Genomic DNA, 23992 nt, shown 5'->3' on the forward strand with positions numbered 1-23992 from the left:
TGGAAACCCAGTTCTAAGCAAAGAAGGGAAAGCAGAAAGGCGGAAGTAGTATATAGAGTGTTTATACAAGGGCGATGTACTTGAGAACAATATTATGGAAATGGAAGAGGATGTAGATGAAGATGAAATGGGAGATGATATACTGCGTAAAGAGTTTGACAGAGCACCGAAAGACCGGAGTCGAAACAAGGCCCCCGGAGTGGACAACATTCCATTAGAACAACTGACAGCCTTGAGAGAACCAGTCCTGACAAAACTACCATCTGGTGAGCAAGATGTATGAGACAGGCGAAATACCCTCAGACTTCAAGAAGAATATAATAATTCCAATCCCAAAGAAAGCAGGTGTTGACAGATGTGAAAATTACCGAACTATCAGTTTAATAAGTCACAGCTGCAAAATAATAACGCAAATTCTTTACAGACGAATGGAAAAACTGATAGAAGCCGACCTCGGGGAAGATCAGTTTGGATTCCGTAGAAATGTTGGAACACGTGAAGCAATACTGACCCTACGACATATCTTAGAAGAAATGTTAAGGAAAGGCAAACCTACGTTTCTAGCATTTGTAGACTTAGAGAAAGCTTTTGACAATGTTGATTTTCTTCTTCCGTGTCCGGATGCACCAATTATATCTTCCCTTCCCAGTAATTAGCAACGTAGATTGCTTTGTCATTGACTTTCAAAATATCATCTTTAGTGCATGTCATAGACATGTCTGGGCAGATCAGTAGGTGGTCCAAGTCCTGTATTGCTCCGCATTCACACCTATCGCTATCACTGTAACTCCATTTAAATAGGTTTCATTTGCACCCAGTTACTCCAGTGCGCAGCCGGTTTAATGACCTCCAAGTTGTAAAAGGTAGTTGAAATCCTGCAGATCCCTCCTCAAGTAGTTCCATTGTGGAGTGTGGCACCATTTCTTCCCAGAGGGATAGCCGCCTTGCGACGGGCTTGGTGGCTAGCTCTTCAGTAGTTTCAATGAAACTCCTGCGGGATTTCAGCCGGACACGTTGTTTTCGGTGCATATACATCGGGTGTCGAGGATCATTCTTTTGTTTTGATCTTTCGATCTCGGCGGCTACTTGTCTGCGGATAGTGGGTGGTGCTATGCCTATGATGGGGTAAATGATGTCTGTGGGAGTTGGTTTGAGGCATCCTGTGGCAATACGTACAGTTTCGTTTACGGCGACGTCAACTTGCTTAGCGTGGGCAGAGTTCCTCCAAACTGGCGCCGCATATTCCGCAGCTGAGATACTCAGCACCAGACCTGTGGTGCGCAAAACATGTGGTTGAGCTCCCCACGATGAACCTGTTAGCTTCCGCAGTATGTTGTTCCTGGCACAGACCTTTTTTTTAGTGTTGTGACAGTGCTGCTTAAAAGTAAGTGCTCTGTCCAATGTTACTCCCAGGTATTTTGGGCTGTTTGTATGTTTCAGCTCTTTCCCTTGCCACATGACTTGGAGTTTCCGTTTTGCTTGTTTGCTCCTAAGATGGAAGGCGGATACTTGTGATTTACTGGGGTTTGGTTTGAGATTATTGCCGTCGTAATAGGTAGCAAGTTCTGTTAAGGCTTCTGTGAGATTCTCCTCCACTTGTTCAAAGGTTTTATCCTGTGTGGCCACTGCTGCATCATCAGCATATATGACCATTCGTGTCTGGTGGCTGATGGGAAGATCATTGGTATAGATGTTAAATAATATTGGAGCCAAAACACTGCCCTGTGCAAGTCCATTTTTCTGTGTCCTCCATCGGCTGTTTTTAGATTGTAAGGTTACATAGTAGCGTCTGTTCTGTAGCATACATTGCACGAACATAGAAAGGGTGTAGTCCTTAGTGACATTATACACTTTCTGGGTAAGCAACTTATGGTTAACTGTGTCATATGCAGCACTGAGATCCAGGAATGCGACCCCAGTTACTTCTCCTCTCTGATAGCCGTCTTCGATGTACTGTGTGAGATTCAGGATTTGGCTACAGCGTAATTTTCCTGGTCGGAATCCAGCTTGTTCTTTAATGAGGACTTTGTCCACATAATCAGCTATGCGTTTGAGGATCATTCGCTCCAGCACTTTAAATAAATGACAAAGCAGTGAGACAGGCCGGAAATTTTTAGCTTCAGCTGGGTCTTTCCCTGGTTTTAGTAACGCAATAACCCGGGCTTTCCTCCACAGTTTAGGAATTTGCATTGTTGTAATACAGTTATTCATTAGCTCTAGGATCCATGCTTGTACTCCCGGTCCTAAATGTTTAATTTGCTCAGATCTCAGATCGTCGAGGCCAGCGGCCTTATTGTTTTTCAAATCTTGTAGCTCCTGAATGGAGAACGGGTGAGCTAGGAAGCTAATCTCCTCGTTCAATTTTCTTTTAATTTTGCCATTCCTGATCTTCCTTTTAGTTTTTCCGTTCATGAGTAGTTGGTGAGCTATCTGATCATGTGTAACTTCACTGTAATTTGGTTGTGGTTCTGTTGGGTCGTTGTTGAGACTTTTGACCAGTTTCCATGCCTTCCTACTGCTGTGCTTCATGTCCGTCTCTTGTAGGATGTTGCACCACTTTTCCTTTCTCGCTTCGGAGATACCAGACATCAGTGCCTCACCTGCCTGGATCGTTTCCTCTGAGAAGGGGTCCTTATTGTACAGTTCTTCATACTTTTTCAGAGCTTCCTTGCTGCTACCATTGAGTCCAGCGATATACTGGGTGCGGCACCCTCTAGGTATGCGCCGACGAAAGATTTTCTTGACAAGGTCTATAAAAGTTACATATGTTTGTATCTCTGGTTTAATTTCCAGGATCTCCTTATCAAGGTCCTCTGTGAAAAGTTCCCAATGAGCTTTTTTGAAATTGAAGCGTCTCTTGAAGGGCATTACATCTGATTTGATTACTGCAGTAATGCAGCAAGTTATTGCTCTGTGTTGCGATCTTGGAATTGGGTCCTCGATTTGCTTTACAGTTTACAGGGATACCTTTTCGGAGACAAAGATGTTATCTGGATTATATCCTCGTTTCCATCTTCCGCTGTTAAATGATGCAGGCAACTTTGGGTCATGTATCAATTTCAGTTTAGTCTGGTCTGCCCAGGCCTCCAGCATTTCGCCATCGTCATTTGTCTCTTTATAACCCCATGCGAGACCGTGACAGTTAAAATCTCCTAGTACAACTTTCATGTTTTTTGAATGGAAATTTCCCGGTTCCGTAAATTTGATCCTCGCACCGGGTGGTTTGTACACGGATGTTACAGTACATGAATGTAGCTCAATAGTTAAGATTTCTATGTTTTCTTCGCAGGTCAGAGCACAGGAGCGTACGTCTAAGTTCGGTTTCACAAATATAGCACTTCCGTACCTTTCGTGTGGTCTCTCAAGAACTAATTTCATGCCCTGTATTTTTGGTCTATGGCTAGTTGGTGCTCTGTGTGTTTCTTGTAACACTAAAACATCACAGTTGTTTCGTTTGCACAAGTCAGATAATAAAATTTCTTTATTTACAGATAAGCCTTCAATATTGCAGGAAGTTGTCACTAGTAATGGTCTTGATAAAGGCCTTTTTTGAATCTCTTCGGAGAGTTGTTTTGTCATCTTTGGTTTTGGTGCTCCGGTGTTTGCAGGATTGGCCGACTAGGTCGTTTCCAGGGGACGCCCGATTGCTTGTTGTTCGAGTTCAATGTTGATTGGAATACCCTCTTTCAAATTCTGAAGGTGGCAGGTTTAAAATACAGGGAGCGAAAGGTTATTTACAATTTGTACAGAAACCAGATGGCAGTTATAAGAGTGGAATGGTATGAAAGGGAAGCAGTGGTTGGGAAGGGAGTGAGACAGGGTTGTAGCTTATTTCCGATGTTATTCAATATATATATTGAGCAAGCAATAAAGGAAACAAAAGAAAAGTTCGGAGTAGGTATTAAAATCCATGGAGAAGAAATAAAAACTTTGATGTTCGCCGATGACATTGTAATTCTGTCAGAGACAGCAAAGGACTTGGAAGAGCTGTTGAACGGAATGGACAGTGTCTTGAAAGGAAGGTATAAGATGAACATCAACAAAAGCAAACCTAGGATGATGGAATGTAGTCGAATTAAGTCGGGTGATGCTGAGGGAACTAGATTAGGAAAGAATACACTTAAAGTAGTAAAGGAGTTTTGCTATTTGGGGAGCAAAATAACTGATGATGGTCGAAGTAGAGAGGATATAAAATGTAGACTGGCAATGGCAAGGAAAGCGTTTCTGAAGAAGAGAAATTTGTCTACATCAAGTATAGATTTAAATATAAGGAAGTCATTTCTGAAAGTAGTTTTATGGAAGTGAAACATGGACGATCTGTAGTTTGGACAAGAAGAGAATAGAAGCTTTAGAAATGTGGTGCTACAGAAGAATGCTGAAGATTACATGGGTAGATCACATAACTAATGAGAAGGTATTGAATAGAATTGGGGAGAAGAGGAGTTTGTGGCACAAATTGACCAGAAGAAGGGATCGGTTGGCAGGACATGTTCTGAGGCATCACCAATTTAGTACTGGAGGGCAGCGTGGAGGGTAAAAATCGTAGAGGGAGACCAAGAGATGAATACACTAAACAGATTTAGAAGGATGTAGGCTGCAGTAGGTACTGGGAGATGAACAAGCTTGCACAGGATAGAGTAGCATGGAGAGCTGCATCAAACCAGTCTCAGGACTGAAGACCACAACAACAACAACTAATTTTCATTTAGAAAACACTTGCATTCCTGCATGTTCATTATATAACAGGGATCATACTTAAGTCTTCCAATAAAAGGCGAACGAAAACCCACAATAAATTCATCGATGTAGTCATTGCACAGGAAACTTATGCACATAATGAAATAGTAATTAGTGTTTGACTGTGTTAATATGCAGGAAGAGTAATATTGCCTTAGTAATAAGCATTCGAATTTAATTTTGTCAGTAAACAGCAATGTAACTGCGCCTCTCGAAACAGAATATACGTTACCCAAAGTACATTTACTTATGTGTCATCTGCTTCTTTATTTCTCCTCCTCTATATTAACAGCAGAAGCAAAATAGTAAGTTTGTAAATACATGTCTTTAAATCAGTAAGACAATCATTTTACCTTTATTTTGTCTCTACTCTGAACGATAAGGAGTGCAGGAATATGATTTGTACTTCAGGAACCAGTTTATTTACAAGCTACCGATTACACTCTTCGAGAATGACAAAGGCGGAGGTATACTAGGGACAGTCTGAAGATGAAGGAATATTCCAGTTTTTTAAATCAGAGATACCTAAACAAGCATCTGGATAGTAGGGTGCAGGTATAGACTCGAATCTCAAAATAGTTGCATTGTTAATGTCAGGCTCAGATACAGACTAGGATAACATTTAATAATGATGAAAAGCAGAGTGTAGTTTACTAGAGTCTTTAAGAAGGATAAATCTACAAGGAAGTGGGATATTGAAGTTTATATGCACTATGAGATGCATTTCAACTAAACTAATGCTGTAGATGCTGCGAAAATGAATACCACAGTATGCAGTTAGTTAAAGGGGAATGGATATCACTGCAAAGTACAATCACAGATGACAGTTCCGAGGAAAGTAATTGTGGAGAAATATTGGGTAACAAAAGAAATATTTCAGTTAATCGATGAGAGAAAGACGTAGAAAATTTTCAGGGATAGAAAAAATACAGCAATATTCGTCATTTATGAATGCAATAAGCAGGAATAGCAGTGCACGGCTACGGGAGAAACATGAAGAAACAAAAAGTGAAATGCTGAGCTTAAGAATTGATCCGGTGTATAGAAAAGAGAAAACAAGCTTCAGTGACACTGAAAGCAAAGGCAGAACGTTAACAGCGAAACGCGAAATGCACTGTTAAATAGAGATGATAGTGCTGATAGGTGTGTGCACTTCACTGAAGGCCTCTATGAGGTAGAAAACTTATCTTATGGCGTGGGATAATGGTAGCGCCTTCGCTTAGTAATGAAAGCGGTCTCGGTCCCGAGGTCCAAATCAGCCACCGCCTTAATTTTAATTAATAATCAGCATTGGCATCCGAAGACTTCCGGCATAAGAAGTCACCCTCATTCTGGCAACGGCCTTGTCCAAAGGGGCGGAGGATTGGACTGATGCTCAGTGCAACACCTTGCCCTTGGGGTTGGAAACTCCCCCTAAAGTCGGAAGAATTAGCAATGATCAACGGCATGAGGATGCATAAGGCAATGGAAACCACTGTATTAGAGACACATAATGTGTATAAACAGGACATGTGGCCTGTACTGCACAGGCTCGCAAGGTGGTGATTGGGACGGCGGGGGGAGGAGGGAATGCTGCCAGACACCCAGGCATAGGGGCTTTAATCAGTTGGAACTATATGGTTCCAGAGACCTTCCTACGAATGGATATTTGAACGGAGCTTGGGATTCAAACACGGGTCTCCTCTCACTTGGCAGATGTGCTAACCAGTAAACCATCCTGGCTCAGTGACTGTGCATATCTTTACGGACTAGTCTAGCATGCCTCACCCCTTAGTCCAAATTCCCATTCACGACTCAGTTCACTTGGTATTCCCCCTACACTCGAACAGCTTTGCATTTGCTCTCCAACTGTATTGTAATAGCACCTGAAAATCGAACAGAGCTGGGGACCCTGCCTGAAACGAAGGCACAGGTGCTTCAATCAACTGAAACTTTTTGCTTTGCGCTTCCAGAGACCTTTCCAAGTCTCAAACATCTACGTCTTACATGTGCAGACTGAAACGGAGAATGAGAACTTCTACCAAGACCGAGTCTGAAGGCGATTCTCCTGCTCACTAAGGGAGGTACGCTAACCACAGCGCAATCCTGGCACACTGGCTTTACAGAACTGCCCTAGCATGCGTCCCACCTCCGTCCACATTACCATTCACGCTTGAGTCCACGTTTTCTTCGTATTACCAAGTGCACTGAGGCGTGGGTGGGAATGTGGATTGAGGTGGGACGCACACGAGGGCAGTTCTGTAAAGCCACTGTGCCAGGATGGCATAGTAGTTAGCGCATCTGCCTAGTGAGCCAGAGACGGGGGCTCGAATCCCGGCCTTGGTAACAACTTTTATTCGTTTTTTTTTCTTTATTGTTATTTTGAAACATGTATTACAGGCAGGCCTGCAGCAGCATACGACGCCGCTCTTTGGCCGCAGAGAAATACAAATATACAAATGAAGACATTTAGAGAAAAACCATGGTGGACATATAAACGGAGACAAACACTTTTTAAAGTACAAGGTGCCGTTCACGGGCGTAGAGTCCAAGATAAAATTGTTCAGACACTTGGACACAGACAGAGACGAAAATTGTCACACGTGAACGTAGGTGCACAAAACGAATAACACTGAATCGCTTAAGCACAAAACGACGGCACACACAGAACACGAGGCGTTGATCTCCGGCGCGCGAAAGTTCACTAACCGTGTACGAGTCCGGGGACCCGCCAAGAAAGGAGGAGGGGGGGTGGGGGAGGGAGAGGGGAGAGCAGATGCCATGGGCAGGGGAGATAGGGGGAAGGGAGGAAGGGGAAGGGGAAGTCCGGGGGAAAAGGGAAGGAGGGAGGGGATGGGGGAAAAGGAAAGAGAAGGGAGGGAGGGTGCCTAAAGGAAAGGACACAGGAAGTGGGGGGGAGAGGATCAAAGTTGATAGGAGGGGTAGATGGAGGGGAGGAGGACATTATCAGGGAGGGGGGCTGGCGGAAGCCACCTTGGGAGAGGGTGATGAGGGTGGAGAGATGGAGACCAGGTGGGACGTGGGAATACAGGCGCAGCAGCAGGCGGGGGTGGGAGTGGATGGGTGAGACAAGCGGATGAGGAGGATCCAGTTTGCAGGAGGTGTACAGGATCTGTATCCTTTCAAGGAAAAGGAGGAGGTGGGGTAAGTGGATGAGATCATACAGGATCTGCGTGGGGGAGACGAGACAGATGCGATAGGCGAGGCGGAGAGCATGGCGTTCAAGGATTGAGAGGGATTTATAAAAGGTAAGGGGGGCCGGAGAACCAGGCTGGATGGGCGTAACAAAGGATAGGGCGGATGAGGGATTTATAGGTGTGGAGGATGGTGGAGGGGTCCAAACCCCACGTACGGCCGGAAAGGAGCTTGAGGAGACAGAGTCGGGAGCGTGCCTTGGCTTGGATTGTCTGGAGATGGGGAGTCCAGGAGAGGTGACGGTCGAGAGTGACGCCAAGGTACTTAAGGGTGAGAGTGAGGGCGATAGGACGGCCATAGATGGTAAGATAGAAAGCAAGGAGGCGGAAGGAAGGGGTGGTTTTGCCTACAATGATCGCCTGGGTTTTGGAGGGGTTGACCTTGAGCAACCACTGGTTGCACAAAGCGGTGAACCGGTCAATATGGGATTGGAGAAGGTGTTGGGAGCGCTGCAGGATGGGGGCAAGGGCAAGGAAGGCAGTGTCATCGACAAACTGGAGGAGGTGGACGGGGGGGGGGGGGGGGGGGGTGACAGCTTTTATTCGTCTCTTCAGTCTGTATTTATACATATTGAATAAATGTGTCACATGGGAGAGTAACATAAACACATGATGTAGTCACAGTCAAACTTAGCCACTGTGGGCAACAGAAGGCTTAGAATAGCGGAGAACACTCACCGCTGGCAGGGACGTAGAGGTTGAAGAAGAGGCAGTCCTCGCTCTGGTTGCGCAGCAGCGGCAGCATCCTGCGCAGCTGCAGGTAGCGACCCCTGGGCATCCTCAGCAGCGCCGCCGTGCGGTTCGAGATGTCTGGCGGCCTCTGCGGGCACACCGGCCCCAAGGTGTCCGCTAGCCGCGTACCCTGGTAAATCACACACAAACACATCTCCGCTCACCCTGCTGTTCGTTTGTTTCCAGTTTAAGGGTAATTAATCATGTAGATTCACACACACTGACGGAAATATATGAGTTCTATTTTGTGTTCATCTCAATCGCATAAGAGTGGTGCCAGTATCGCCACTATGCGAATGCTAATCAGAATTGCTTTAAATACGAGGGTCGTTCAGTAAGTGATGCAACATGGTTCTTCTTTCCTGAAAGTGGGATGGCTTTATTCAGGATTCCATTACGCAGAATTATTGCCTAATATTCCGGCTACAAAACCTATTTTTCAATATAATTTCCGTTCAGTGCGACGGCCTTACGCTAAGGTACTGAAAGGGCCCATATTCCTGCATGGAGCCGCTCTACTGGTTGACGTCGGAGCTAACGTCTTGTTGCTTCAATAACCTCCCAAAAATTCACATACTGCTTTCTGCGGAGTGCATCCTTCAATGGGCCACGCAGATGGAAGTAAGCTGCGAGATCAGGGCTGTGCTGCGGATGGGGAAGAACAATGTAATCAAGTTTTGTGAACTCCTTTCGGGTGTGCAGATTCCTGTGACGCCTTGTATTGTCACGGGTTAGGATAAGATAGTTGGCATTTTTGTGGTGACGAACACGCTCAAGTTATTTCTTCAATTCTCTTACGCTGGCGCAACACACTTCTGAGTTTATCAATGCACCATGAGGGAGACCTTCGAACGTAATAACCCTTCAGAGTCACAGAGGACTGTCGCCATGACTTTGAAGCCTGAGGGTGTGGCTTTGAACTTTTCCTTAGAAGGAGTGACGTTGTGACCTCACTACATTGATTGCCCTCGTGTATACGGTTCGACAAAATTGTCGCTGTCAGCCCCTTTACACGCCAGCATTTCGACACAGATGCTCCTCCGTTGCTCTTTATGGTATTTTGTTACGCGGCGAAGAATACAGTGGACACACATCTTTGAGTACCGAACTATTTAGCGAGTGTGTCGGCACTACCAACAGAGACGTCCAGTTGACTAGCGAGGTATTTGATTGTGATCCGTCGATCATCTCGAATGAGAGTGCCCGCACGTTCCAGCACTGCAGTAGACACAACTGCGTGCGGCCAGCCGGCACGCGGGAGATCCGACAGGTTTGTGCACTTTATTGAGATGATGAGAGAGGCCTCGTTCAACGACTCACCCTTTCTTTTGTTCACTACCGGATCTTCGTAGACATTCTGCAGGCGTCTATGACTATCTGCGATACTCTTGCTTTCCGTCAAGCTCTCAGCTAGGAACGCACCGCCGTTACAGAAGCCAATTTGAAGCTGCAGCCACGTATCGGAAATTCATGAAACGAGAGCCACGATATCCCACAGAAAAATCGCCGTATGTCCAACTGAAACAGGTGGAGCATAAAAAGCTGTTTCCTTGCTTACTGAATGACCCTCGTAAGAACTGTAACTGTCGTGAGTGTTAGTTACCTTTGAGATTGGACGCAGTGAATTGGTATCAGTCAAGAATGCCTTTAAGACTACAAGAAACTTCATTATTAGTATCTTACAAGGTCTGAACGGGTCGCGTAAAAGGACTACGAGAAGCTGTATGTTCCTTCCCTAATACTGCAGAAAGAATTTCCAGAAATGTAGCCACCGTACGTGCTTGCTGGCAGCGACGATCGCGGAAAGATACTGTAGCAGGAATACCGGTCTCTGGACGCCTACGTGGCATTATCGAGAGGGAAGACCATCGTGTTCAGTATATCTCTCTGCCGCATCGCACTGGATATGCAGCAGCAATTCGAGGAGCTACTGGCCCCATAGTGACCTTTTTTCTATCACAGTTACTTGCTGGTTTTTAACTAGAATATAAAAACATACCTCTAACAATAACTAACTACATGCTTTTGTGACAATTTTGATTACAGTGACAATTTTGATTACAGTGACTAGCACTTATCATAATGTTTCTCGTTGCATTTACATATCTGCCGACACTGGGCGTTCCATTAAGACGTGATGAGCACTATTTTTCCGGGGTGGTTCCAGTTACACGATACAAGAGCAAAACGGCCGTGTACGTATATACGGAAAAAATGGCAACACCAAAAAATAAAGAATGCAGGGTAATAAAATTTCAGGAATACGTTTGTCTAGATATGTATAAGATTAACATTGCAAGAGCACAGTTTAAGGTAAGCATTAGATTAACCACTGCAAACGTGAAATACTGGTACATTAATAACCGGTGTAACCAGCAGAATGTTGACTGCAGGCATGCAGACATGCGTGAATTGTGTTGTACAGGTACCAGTCGTGGGATAGAGCTCCATATCTGTTGCACTTAGTCGCTCAACACAGGGACGGTTAATGTTGGTTGTGGATGACGCTGGACTTATTGATGTCCCATACGCTGTCGATCGGAGACAGATCTGATGATCGAGCAGGCCAATACAACATGTCGACACTTGTTGTTGATGTTGTGTAGTAGTAGAGCATATTGGGTACAATAACTGCGTGAGGGCAAACGTTTTCTTGTTTGTTAACATCCCTGGAACGCTTTTCATGAATGGCAGCACAGAAGGTCGAATTGCCAGACTGAGTAACAAAGTCAGGGTGCGTGGGATACTTAAGAGAATGCTCCTGCTGGCATATGAAATTGCACCGTGGACCAAAACACAAGGTGTAGGTCTAGTTTGTCTTGCATGCAAACAGGGTAGTTCCCTTTGATTGGCCTCCTTCTAACCAACACACAGCCATCATTGACACCGAGGCAGAACCAGTTTTCATTGCATAACACAAAAGACCTCCATCCTCTTCTCCAACGATCTCTCGCTTGCCAACACTGTAGTCGCATATGGTGGTTGTTTTGGGTCTCTGGAATGAATGCTGCAGAGTTGTCCTTGAAATAGCCTAATTGAAACAGTTCCTTGTGTCGCCGCGGTTCCAACTGCTGCTCAAATGGCTACCGCAGAAGCTGTACAATGCGCCAGAGCCATACGCCGGACACGTGTTCCTCCCACTCGACACTGCCACAGAGTCGGGTCTTCTAGGGACCATACATTCTCGTTGCCACCGTTGCCAGCAACCATGTGCGTTGGTACACTGCTGCGAAGTCCTTTTACAATAGCACAGAAAGAACATCCACCTTCTCGCAGCCGTAATACACGACCTCGTTCAAACACAGTGAGGTGTTGACAACGGCGTTTTTGTATCCTCAAAGGCATTCTTGCCTAACGTCATCTCACCATGTCCAATCTGAATTAAAACTAACGCTACGTACGTTGCACTGTGTATTTAAAGCAATCTGATCTGCATCCTTATAGGGCGACCCTTATGTGACAAGTGCAAAATTTGAATAGATATCATCAACTTCAGGTTATGCCGCACAACTCTTACTTGGTACTGTGATTTTTTTCCCGTCAATATCAACCCATCCAAAACCCAACAGGTACTACTAGTTGGTCATACTAGGCTCATTAGCCCAAACTATCGGGAATCTCTAACACCTCTAAACATGCACGTGACAAATATCAATTTCTCGCCTTCGACAAAAAATCTAGGAATAAAAAAAAACAACTGAAAATCAGAATTATAATGAGCATGTAACTGCAACGGGCAAGAAAGCATCAGAATATCTCTTTGCTCTACAAAAATATGAAAAGCTCTTCCCTTTCGACCTGCAAAACAAGCACTTCAACTTAGAATGTCTGATTACAGTGACGTTTTCCTGCAAGCTCTTTTTCAGGATAGTTCACGGTGCTTGGAACCGGCTATGAATGTCTGTGTTCGTTGTATCTGTGATGTTCGATTCTTGGATTTATCTCACCATCACACGTACTGCTATCTCAGCTACCTGCACACAAGCGCTTCGATTACCGTATCCTCTGTCCTCTGTAATGTCTCGCTGACATACACTGTCTCCTATTTCTCTCTGCTATCTTATCGCTATTGTCTGTGCAACATGGCAGAAAAACCCGTTCTCATCAGAGCAAAATCCTTTCTCTCCCCCTTCATCTTTCAGCCGCTTTTTCGAAGTCCTCGTCTCTAGCAGGAACCTGACTCTGGAATACCCTCCCACAATATTCTAGGGAAATGAATAACATCCCCACCTACAGAAGACATATCTGCTAAAGAAACAATAATTACATCGCACTCGCTATCCTTGCACATCCTTTTTTCAACCAGACCTACCTCATTTCCGTTAATTTTTAATTGATTCAGTCTTCCTAAATTTCATCTCCCTAGAACTCACTAGATCAGAAAACATATATTTTCTACGCTTAAAATTCCTTCTATATCTGGCAATATCGTTATTGTTACTATGGTCAACATTATTATTATTATTATTAAGGCGGCCGGACTGTCCGAGCTGTTCTAGGCGCTACATACAGTCTGGAACCGCGCGACTGCTACGGTCGCAGGTTCGAATTTTGCCTCGGGCATGGATGTGTGTGATGTCCTTAGGTTAGTTAGGTTTAAGTAGTTCTACGTTCTAGGGGACTGATGACCTCAGAAGTTAAGTCCCATAGTGATCAGAACCATTTGAATATTTTTTTTTGTTATTATTGTTACAATTAGTGGCAGCAGCTGAAATAGTACAAGCACTACCAGTATTTACTGTATTAGTTCATAGTCAGTATTAGTTACTCAGTTCGTTTCTATAGACAGTCAAATCATTTCAATACTATTGGTCGTATTACAATTGTTATTTCTTAGGTAACTATGATGCACAGAAGGTATTCTATGAGGGATACCCTCGTCTAGTGTAAGAGATGTCCTGATAATTTGTCTTCACATATGGCTTGTGAGTCTAAAGCATGTCTGTTTGTTGATGGCAGTATGTTGGTGGTGAAGGATGTACAGCACAACAAAGGTAGCTTAGCAAATAGTTCAGTTCAACTTCACTGATAGTAGGAAATAAACTGATGTTAAATCACAAGACTACTCAATTTTTGACGGTTTCTAAAACACAATTGAACTATACCTGAAATTTGGATTACAGAGAACGTGGTAAGACTAATGAGCCTGAACGAGATTTTAATTCTTAGGTGTTTGGATAGAAAGCTGTCATGGTAGTTCTTGTTTAGGACCTTGTTTAAAACGGAACGCCGATATATTTACCACTGTAACAAAGTTTGCAATATAAGGCAGTCCGATACGAAAAATAATGTACTTTGTTTGTTTTAGTTATGACATACGGCATTACACTTCGGTATTTCTGTCTCAGAAAGTGGCAGTTTGAACAATAAGTCATGTAAGCTCGCGAGACTCTTATTGACACCTATTCATTAGACCAGGGGTCCTTGCACTGGCCTCTCAAATTTACTTTCTTTAATATCGGTGCTGTTAACACTATGAGATTATTCCCGAGAATTATCAGCTTTCACTGAATCAATAGCAGATATAAATCTGTATTTGGAACGCACCTCCTTGGCTCTTGTGCAGAAAGACGCCTAGTATTCTGCTGCATCCATTTTTAGTAAGCTACCTCTATAATTACGTAATGTAACTAGTAGCCCTCCCATTTTCAATTCAAAAGTGAGGAATTTCCACGTGGCTGACTCGATATATTCTGTCGAGCAGCTCTAACACGAAAGTTAAAGTAATTTCTTGTATCTTATTGTTGAACAGCTCGTAAGGGTGCTCAAAAATAATGCTTAAGATAAATAGTCGATGCATCCCGCCTTGTCCAGTTAATTAGCATTTAATTTAGGCAATCAGGTAGTTACGGTCGGAAATTCGAGCTGCTGGCAAGAAGCGGTGGCGCCAATCGCTTCTCTCGTTTGGTTTTCTGAAACCGTGAGCCGCGTTAAAAACTGCTGTTTTGAAGAGCGCGCCGCAGCGCGTAGTGTGAAGCAGTCGCCCTCCGTTTTTGGCGGTGGCGCCGCTGTGGCAGTCGCAGCTTTGGTGTCTCCCTGTGTTGGGAAAGGGGAAAGGTTGCCTGTTCACTTGCATTTAAGGGGCGCTATGAGCTCGCCAGTCAGTCAGTCTGTCTGGGTCAGTCTCTCGTCTCCAGCTTGCTAGTCTGTCCCTCGTCCGCATTTGTGAGGCAGTTAGTGTCTATCTGTCGTCCGGAGTGCTAGTATGTCTTTCGTTCGGATCAACCTTTAAAGCTGGCAGAAGGAGAGAGTCTTTCCACTCCGCCAGTAAGAGAACCAAGCCAGTGGTCGCCCGGTCTAGGCTTAGTTTCTGCATCTGAGTCTGCGCGTTAGGCCACAAGTCTGCTCGAGTTTGCTCAGGCAATGGTCATTGGCGGTTGGATCGATCGGTTGGTCGGTCGCGCACTGAGACACAAGATGACTTGTCCGTCTTGAGCGTCGGCGCACGTGGGCTCGCCACGTGAGTCCAGTGGGCCACGGCGTATAGCGAGGGGTAGTGGCTTCGCGGTCGCCACGAAATCAACAGGAGTCAACCCACAACATAGGTGTGGCCGGTGCGAGCCGCGACGCAGTGAGACGGGAGATCGGCGCACCGTCATGCGTCCGTTGAAGCGGCTGGCAGCGGACGGTTCGGGAGAGCGATTTAGGGGGTGCTGCGCCAGGTCTTCTCGAGAAATCGCAGTTTATTAGAAGTTAAGTGATTCGTGATATGTTGTTTGATTTAATCTAGTTAAATTCTACTTGTTTTCTTGGTGAGATCACCAGCCGTTTTGATTTGGGGTCGTCCCACCATTCTTCTCCGTTTGCCTACCCGGGGGAAGGTAGTTATTTATAAATTGGGTGGTCCGTTTTACCCTTGTTGAGTAGGGGTGGGTCGGAGCAACCTGCGGTTCGGGTTGTTCGGTAATCTCCCTATCAATCTACCGTACGTTAGTAGCTGCCTCTGTCATATTTGTCGGATTTGGTGTGTTAACGAATTTATTGCTTGGAGTGTAATGGCCTAATTCCTGAAACATGTTTTGATGTTGCCTATCACCTTGATAGGCTGTTTCTGTGTCCTGTAGAGCATCTTAACTTGTTTAGCCAAGCTTGTAGAATTTTATATAAGATTGCATTTCATGGGCTTTTATTTAAATGATCATTTTAGTATATAAAGTTGCGACCCTTTCACCGCAAGACTTTTCTTAGAAGTTAAAATCAAGTCGCACCTTCGGTGGCAAAGTTAACATTTTAATTTTTGGTGTTTTGTACCATTTCCATCCCTCCTAGGGGGATGCATAGTTTGTGTGCTTGTGTAAATTGTTAAAACCTTTAGTTTAAAGTAATCTGGTGTGTTGCAGATTTGCACCAGTGTAGTTTTTCAGAGGCTGTTGTGAGCGGTCGTAACTATAGCCGTGTCAAAAGGGAGTGGCAAGGTACTCTAACCAGAAACTCATATAGTCAAAACTTGATTCTTTGTGCCTCTGAATAAATTGTAACTTGGTATTTAGAGGGTGCTTTCTGATTATAATTTTAAATCTGTTTCTTTTAAAAAATGCTTTTAGGCACTAAAGTGAGTAAAGTTTCCATTTGTTTATGATTTCATCAGTTACTCCCTGGCAACTACTTCCACGCTTACATAGTGTTATTAAATGTTAATGTTCTTGATGAATCGCTAGTAAATAAAATAAATTCTTAAGTATATTCTTTGGAAATAAATCACGGTTCAAACAGAGCAAAAGAGCAATATTAAAAGTGGACAAGGAACGGTAGTGAGGATGAAACCCGAACCAAGGCTGAACAGTCTAGTGCGCTGTCACCTACACCTTGAGAACAACTGATACAAATTGTATCTGGCGTGCCGCTTGAATTTGCGGGCAAAACTTCCTTATTGGCTAATTTCAACGCTAATTACTTTGGAAACGGTGCCACGTATCGATTTTTTTTCTTAACAATTGTTAGTCAGCACAGCGTACCCTGCAACACCCCGTAAGCTCTTTAGTTTCTGACCACCCTATGCGGTAGCATCCTCTCATTTTCATGGTATTCGTGTACATCTTCTTTCATGTTTTTTCTCCTTTCCTTATCTATTTTAGGTACTACTAGCAGAGAAACCCGGCGTTGCTCAGATGTTTGTTTATAGCTGTGTGTCCACGCTCGTAATACACAGCGTCTCGCATTGGCTTAGGGTTTACGATGTCATATCTCCTGAATTATGTGTCGTATGATAATGTAGTTACATTCAGCAGCATATATAGATACTGTCTGCAAAACGTTTTGATAATGGAGTTAGTAACAATGAAGTAAGAAATTAAAACGTCATCACGATGCGGCAATTTTTCACGCATATCACCCTTTATGACGTCATATCACCAGAGTATGAGTCATGGCTCAAATGGTTCAAATGGCTCTGAGCACTATGCGACTTCACTTTTAAGGTCATCAGTCGCCTAGAACTTAGAACTAATTAAACCTAACTAACCTAAGGACATCACACACATACATGCCCGAGGCAGGATTCGAACCTGTGACCGTAGCGGTCGCTCGGTTCCAGACTGTAGCGCCCAGAACCGCATGGCCACTCCGGCCGGCAGTATGAGTCGTACAATGGTATAATACTGTAGCTCCATTCACCGATGTACTCGGATACTGTGTGTGACATTTTTTGCGATTTTTTGGATTGGTGGAAAATAAGTAATAAATTTAAGCGTCAAACATGATGCGGCAGCTTTTTTACACATTTAATTTTCTGTGATCTCCTCTGTCCTGAACTATGTGTCGCGCAATGATGTAATGTTGGAGTTAAATTCAGTTCTATATGTGCATACTGTCTGAAAAAATGTGTCGCGAATACAGTTTGTGGTAAAGGAGTAATAAATTATAACGCCAGGCCTTAAAAGGTAATTATAATATATCAACAGCGGGAAAGTAGTAAGCGTTAAATTTATTTCCCTTCATTACTTTACAGGAGTTGTCACCGAGAAAAAAAATTCGTGAAAGTGTGAAATTATGTGTAGAGTTAGTTGCAATTCACTAAGAGTTCTCATTTCAAATACTGGTTGAATAAAGTCTGGGAATTCAGGGTTCGAGGACTACGCTACATTTTCACCCCCTCTCCTGTCCCTTTGGACGGTAGGTGGTTCTTACCCCAACAGCGATTCATGTATGATAGGAAGAAGAGTCAGTAACATGTCTGTGTTTAGGAGGACACGTGGAACAAGCATACAAACACACATACAAACAACCATTTTTGTAATAGGTATGGATTACATTTCTGATGTTAATATCATTTACTGATCCGTTTCTTTACAATGCAGATATGCTCCTCGGTTTGGCCATACAGGACTAGACATATAAAATAAATTTAAAAAATACTTCTAGACATAAAACTGAGTCGAGAGTGTAGCGAAATCGTCACAGGCGTGCACAAACATTCCAGCGCATAATCCGAATCAAAATGTAATACAGACAACGTCAGTCACTCTACCAATCGATGGTGCGTATTAGGGACTTCAGGGAACTAATGAGACTGACTGGCATGTGTCGGGCCGCTGTTTTTGCCGTCACTCTCGCTTCAGCGGCTGGGCCCACGTGATATGTCTGCTGCTGCGGCGGCACTACTCGCGGGTGCAACCTGCAGCCGGAGAATGAAGCTTGAGTATCTCTGGCCGTCCTCCAGATCGATACTCAGGCTGGACGGGAGATACTAATCACTGCCAGATGCTGAATATAATACCACACTCGAAATTCAAATCAAAATACAGTCGTGTATAACTGAAAATTTTATCCTCACAATTGCTTATTCATATACTGTCTAATTAAGGGTAGCACTGGTCAACAACATCTTTGTTGCAGACTCGCAAACTCGAGGGTTCGAATTCCTAAACGAAATCAGTTTTTCACTGCCAGCATGAGCATTGTTGTCATGCAATTCTGCTGAAACACTTGTATCCGTCGTCTGTATTTTCTGTGACGGTACAGCCCTTCACCACGAGCGTGGCATGTTGAAATTTTCGCGCCTGGTCGCCGCCCCTGAAGAGCACGCGACTGTAACTGAGGCCAAGGCCACCGAGGCCAGGGGCCAACTGAACTTGTCACTCAAGTAAGTACCGTTTTATGAAGTATTAAGATTGGTCGTGAGACCGACGGCGACTAGGTAATGAAGACGTGTGGCATGTGGGGAGACAGGCGACTATAAAGTTAACACCGATCTGCGACGATCGTTTGAGCAAGTGGGCTAGTGCGAGCTTCGATTAGTTCTGTCTCAAAACTGTATATTTTGTTGATGTGTGGCAGCCGTTGGTCCTGCTTCGGTCCTTGATAGTAACACTAACTGGATCTGAACCCGGAACAGCGTCTGTGTGCGATTAAAAGGTTTGGACTGGTTCACGGCTACTGAAGTTACGCTATTAACACCGGTACAGTTGGAGTTTGACCAGCAGTGGTGTTTCGGAAAATTGATACTTGCCGTGGCACTTGAATTCTACGTCAACGTTTTTGAGTAGGCACCATCAGTACCGGTTTGAGGATGACTGAAACTGGGAACTGACCAGTACTGTGTTTTGCCGGCCAGTATGGCCGAGTGGTTCTAGGCGCATTAGTCTGGAACTGCTTGACCGCTACGGTCGCAGGTTCGAATCCTGCCTCGGGCGTGGATGTGTGTGATGTCCTTAGGATGGTTATGTTTAAGTAGTCCGCAGCTCGTGGTTGTGCGGTAGCGTTCTCACTTCGCACGCCCGGGTTCCCGGGTTCGATTCCCGGCGGGGTCAGGGATTTTCTCTATCTCGTGATGACTGGGTGTTGTGTGATGTCCTTAGGTTAGTTAGGTTTAAGTAGTTCTAAGTTCTAGGGGAATGATGACCAAAGAAAGTGCTCAGAGCCATTATTATTATCTTTAAATAATCGAAAATTTAAGTAATAACTTTCGCTGGGTGCGTTCAGTGCCGTTTTGAAGTTAATAGAAGCTGCAGCTTGACCAGCGTTGTGCTATGACGTTAATCTGCTGATGTTTACGTTTTTAAACGATCGAGTTTTACGTAATTTGGGCTGCGCTTCCAGTTCCAGTTAATTTCACGGTAATTTAGGCTGAAGCTTGGCCAGCGGTTGTTTCAGACTGACTCGTATTTGTGCATTGAAATTTTCTTATTAATAGTGTTTCTCCTGTCTGAAAGAGTGGGTAGATACATCGTGAGCGTTTGTGAATGCGACTATGCCTGATTTTCTGAATGTGGTATTTCATTTCTTTCCATGACTTTTTGGAAAATAAAGATACTTTTGAAAATGTCTGCCCGTCTCTTAACTTGTAGACTGTTTCTGTGGAATATATATGTGGATAATTTGTTCATATTATACGATGGTGGCACCGTCGAATTCGATCAGGTTCTGATTTAGATAGTGTGCACCATAAAATACGGATTACCTTACACCACGCAGAGGATAGCATTTTACCATTTGTGGATCATTTACTGACTTGAAAAAAGAGAAACATTATTTTTTACATTTACAGAACACCTACGACGTAACTGGACCCTGTTAAAAACTCAAGCCACGCACTTTAGCACAAATCTGCTGCGTTTCACCCTGTGCTGTATCGTATGTACAAATAAGCATTTCCTTTCAAAAGAACCCTAGAATGAGGAATACGCATTTATACACTGAGCTGCTTACCAAAATGGACGTGAAACGAAACTTATTTATGCAATCAATAAAGGAATATTAAGAAATGAAAATGTTGTTAGCCTGATAGGAACTATGTGGGAAGTTATAACGCTTCAACCAACTGATCAGTCTAATGAAATGATATTTTAAGGTATATTGACGTATTGAGTTTCCATCTCGAAGAAAACTGGCCAGCGTATGAGATCCGAAACATCGTCGCTGGATAATTTATTTCTTATAACCTGAGAGGAAAACATACACAGTAAGTGGTTTCCTGTAATAACTTCCAATTACTGTACTAAATATGTTTTTCCTAAAACATAAATAGGGCCGACTGGTAGGTCCTTCAGTTAGAGGTTCGAGGAACATCTTAATTTAAATAATTCCAGATATGCATTAACCTCGTAGCTGCGATAACACAGGCACAGAACCACAAGCCTGACTGAAAATCATGTAATTCACTACAGAAAAGAAAAATTTCACGTTTAGAATCTATTTGAGTAAGCGGAAATTTTTTGATAGAAAACGGAAGTATGTAGATTACGTGAAGCAGTCGGCCGTACTTAAAGAATGATAATATTTTGAATAACTTTGATTCCTTCTACGTTTAACTATATTGTATGGGAGCAACCAATCACTCTTAGTCACATGTTAATTCCGACACAGCATCCACGTGATAGTTATTATTTACCTGGGCAGTCAGTGTTCCCTGGTAGCCGATGAAGACAGGCAAGAAAAGCGGCGTGCCTACTTTATTCTAATTTATATCTATGTTACTGCACTATTTCCACGGTTAACTATATTATGAACTACATCTTCGAAATATTTTTTAGGCTTCATCACAGTTTCATTTTCTTACAGATACTCGCACATGCAATTAATGGTCAGTATATCGGTTCGATCTACTCGGTACCATTATTAGAGAGTATACCAAGGACCACTTTCCCAATTATCCTCCGTTCGTCTAGTTTCTCCAATACTGGCAGTATTCTCAGCACGACAGTATTTTGACGAGGAACTGTGTGTCCACGTGTGATGGATTAATGTGATAATTTTTGTGAGTATAAGTCTTCAAATAATCTTTATATAGTAGCACAAACATGCAATACAGTTTATAATTCTAGGTAAACGTGGAATTATAAAATTCATGCAGGAGTTCTGAAAACTTAAAAAACTGTCGACACTTCGTTCATAGGCTTTAACTCTTATGCAGGATGGTATTCGAACTTGCAAGTATTTCAACAACAAGCCTGGTAAACTTTAGATTTTGAACAAAATCAGATGTACTTGTAAAATTTATCGTCACCTAATCACAAGAACTTTAGTATTTAACAGTTACAAGGTTTGCCGCCCTCAGCACTTCCGTAATAGCATTGGACTCTTATCTTTCATGAAGTAGCATTCACGATTGTAAAGGTTGTGTGGGAGCCCAGCACACTACCTCTACACCCGTATCCTTATCTCCTCACTGAAATTAACCGCGAGCTTTATCCTTTTTATATTAAACAACTAAAATAAATAAATTTCAAAGGAATCCAAGGTTGCAGAACTAGTCCAATTTTGCTTCTTAGCCCCTCCCTTCCCCTTGGCATCACATTTTTCATTCGATTACTTGTTAAAACTTTCTTTTGGCACTTGCATGAATACACGTACACATTACTGACCTACAGTTTCAGTACGTAAATAAATAATATGAACTTTAAAAACCCCAAATGATCCAGTTTCACTTTGTAATCGTTCCGTAACTCTTCTCCTCCAGCCAACCACACTAGTAGTAAAATCAAACATCCATCCAACCAACCAGAAACCAAGATGGAAGAATTAGGTCAATTGCACTGGCGGAAAATGTAACAAAACCAACCACATCCTCTCTCCCCACTTCCTTTTCCACACGCTGCATAATGTAGCACTCCAATCAGAACCTAGTATGTTAGCCACCCTTAAAATAAAAGAACTAAATACAATGTAGCTCCATCTAGTCTTTCATGAAATGTATTCGAATGGACTAAGATATCTATCAGAAAATACGTCACTCATTTAAAAAGTATCTAAATTGTGTAAAATGACGAAAATGTTGTGAATATGTTTTCGTTACGGACTTCAAACATCATTTGTGGACCGGCTCACGAATCATAACCTTAAATTTCATTGAACATGTACCATATGCTATGCAATATTAGAATGCATATATAACATACTCTCCATAAATAGTAAAATCATAATATTTGCTTATACAATGTAAATAATGAATTACGAACATGTAGTTCCTGAAGATAAGTTTTATTTTAAACACTGTTCCCCAAAATTTCAGAACAGTAAAATAAAATTAAATGCTGCTTTTATGCTCCTGTTGCTTGTGTTGGTGAACAGATGGGTGAACTGGCAAAACGTTCGAAGTTCGGTATTGCGCCAGTGTGCAAGACACAACAGATCCACAAATTAATTATCTATAGCATGTACCATACATGTCAAATGTCGCAGTAGTCTTTCCAAAGCTGCACGAATGCATCCGCAATACTAAAACTGCAATTTTTATATCAAACTGGTGTCAAGAACTAGATTTAAAACTCGAAAATGAGTACCCAAATGCCATTTCGAAATTAGATAGGTACAAAGGAAACGATTTGCAGCTGACGTTACAGATTAGATCCAAACGATCAACGTCGTAAAACTAATGTGACCGCAATACATACGAAAGCTAAAATATGATATGCCAATCACGAAAACACACAAATAACTAGGCATTATGATTTACTGCAGGAATGTAATTCATTATACCTACTTTAAGCGTAAGCCACATTACAGATGTCTAAGTGGCCCTCCAGCTCTATTTTATGGAGGACAACGTTAATGCTTCATCTTATACTCTAAAGAAATTAATCAGTGATACTCATTGACATTTATTGCTTTTATTAAGATTGTTACAGGCCTCCTACAACCTATGCACAGCATCAACTGTATACAAAAGTTGCAATGTTTATCATTCGAGACCATGGTACGAAGCCTCTCTAAACGTTCATAGACTATTAAATACCAACAGTTAATAAAATTACACATCGTGAAAACACACACTGACACACACAACACAGCCAAACGGCAAACAAATTAAGCAGACATTAAGGGAGAAGGTATTTTGACTGTTTAATTGAAATACAACATTTACACTTCATAATTTCTCTTAGTATACACGATAACTTCTCTTCTAGTTAAGCCGCATGACACAACCAAAGCCAGTGACAGAGTTGAAACATCTTCAAAGAAGGTGGTACAACAAGAAAAAGTCTACGTCTCGAAAGTAAACGCTTTGACAAAATTATTTATAATTTATTGAGTACAAACACACACACACACACACACACACACACACACACACACAACGTACATGCTATACCGTCTCTCTCTCTCTCTCTCTCTCTCTCTCTCTCTCGCTCGCTCGTTCTTCATACAAGGTATCGGTTTGTTGCTCTGGGAATCGTGGATGAAAATATTTATACGTCGTGACACTCCATCTATTTCACATACCCGTAGTAGCGGTTAAAATATGCACTAACAACCACCAATGCTGCTGCTAGGGCAAGTAATCCAGAGTAAAGGTAATAGGTCGTGTTGTAATAATTACTTTCGCTGTCAACACACACGGCTAACTCAGAAATACGTGTGGTTTGTTTGAAATTATAGTAGTAAATCCCCGA

General features: G+C 42.9%; 1 protein-coding gene across 1 annotated transcript in view; it reads right to left on the reverse strand.

The window, feature by feature from the left end:
• The window catches only part of LOC124775683 (neuroligin-2-like), a 327437-nt gene that overhangs the window by 264518 nt on the left and 38927 nt on the right, over positions 1–23992 (reverse strand). Inside the window, exon 2 of the mRNA XM_047250511.1 lies at positions 8610–8793. Coding sequence (XP_047106467.1) covers positions 8610–8793 — 184 coding nt within the window. The remainder of the gene's footprint in view (positions 1–8609; positions 8794–23992) is intronic.

This window comes from Schistocerca piceifrons, chromosome 2 (assembly GCF_021461385.2).
Source record: "Schistocerca piceifrons isolate TAMUIC-IGC-003096 chromosome 2, iqSchPice1.1, whole genome shotgun sequence".
Taxonomy (NCBI): domain Eukaryota; kingdom Metazoa; phylum Arthropoda; class Insecta; order Orthoptera; family Acrididae; genus Schistocerca; species Schistocerca piceifrons.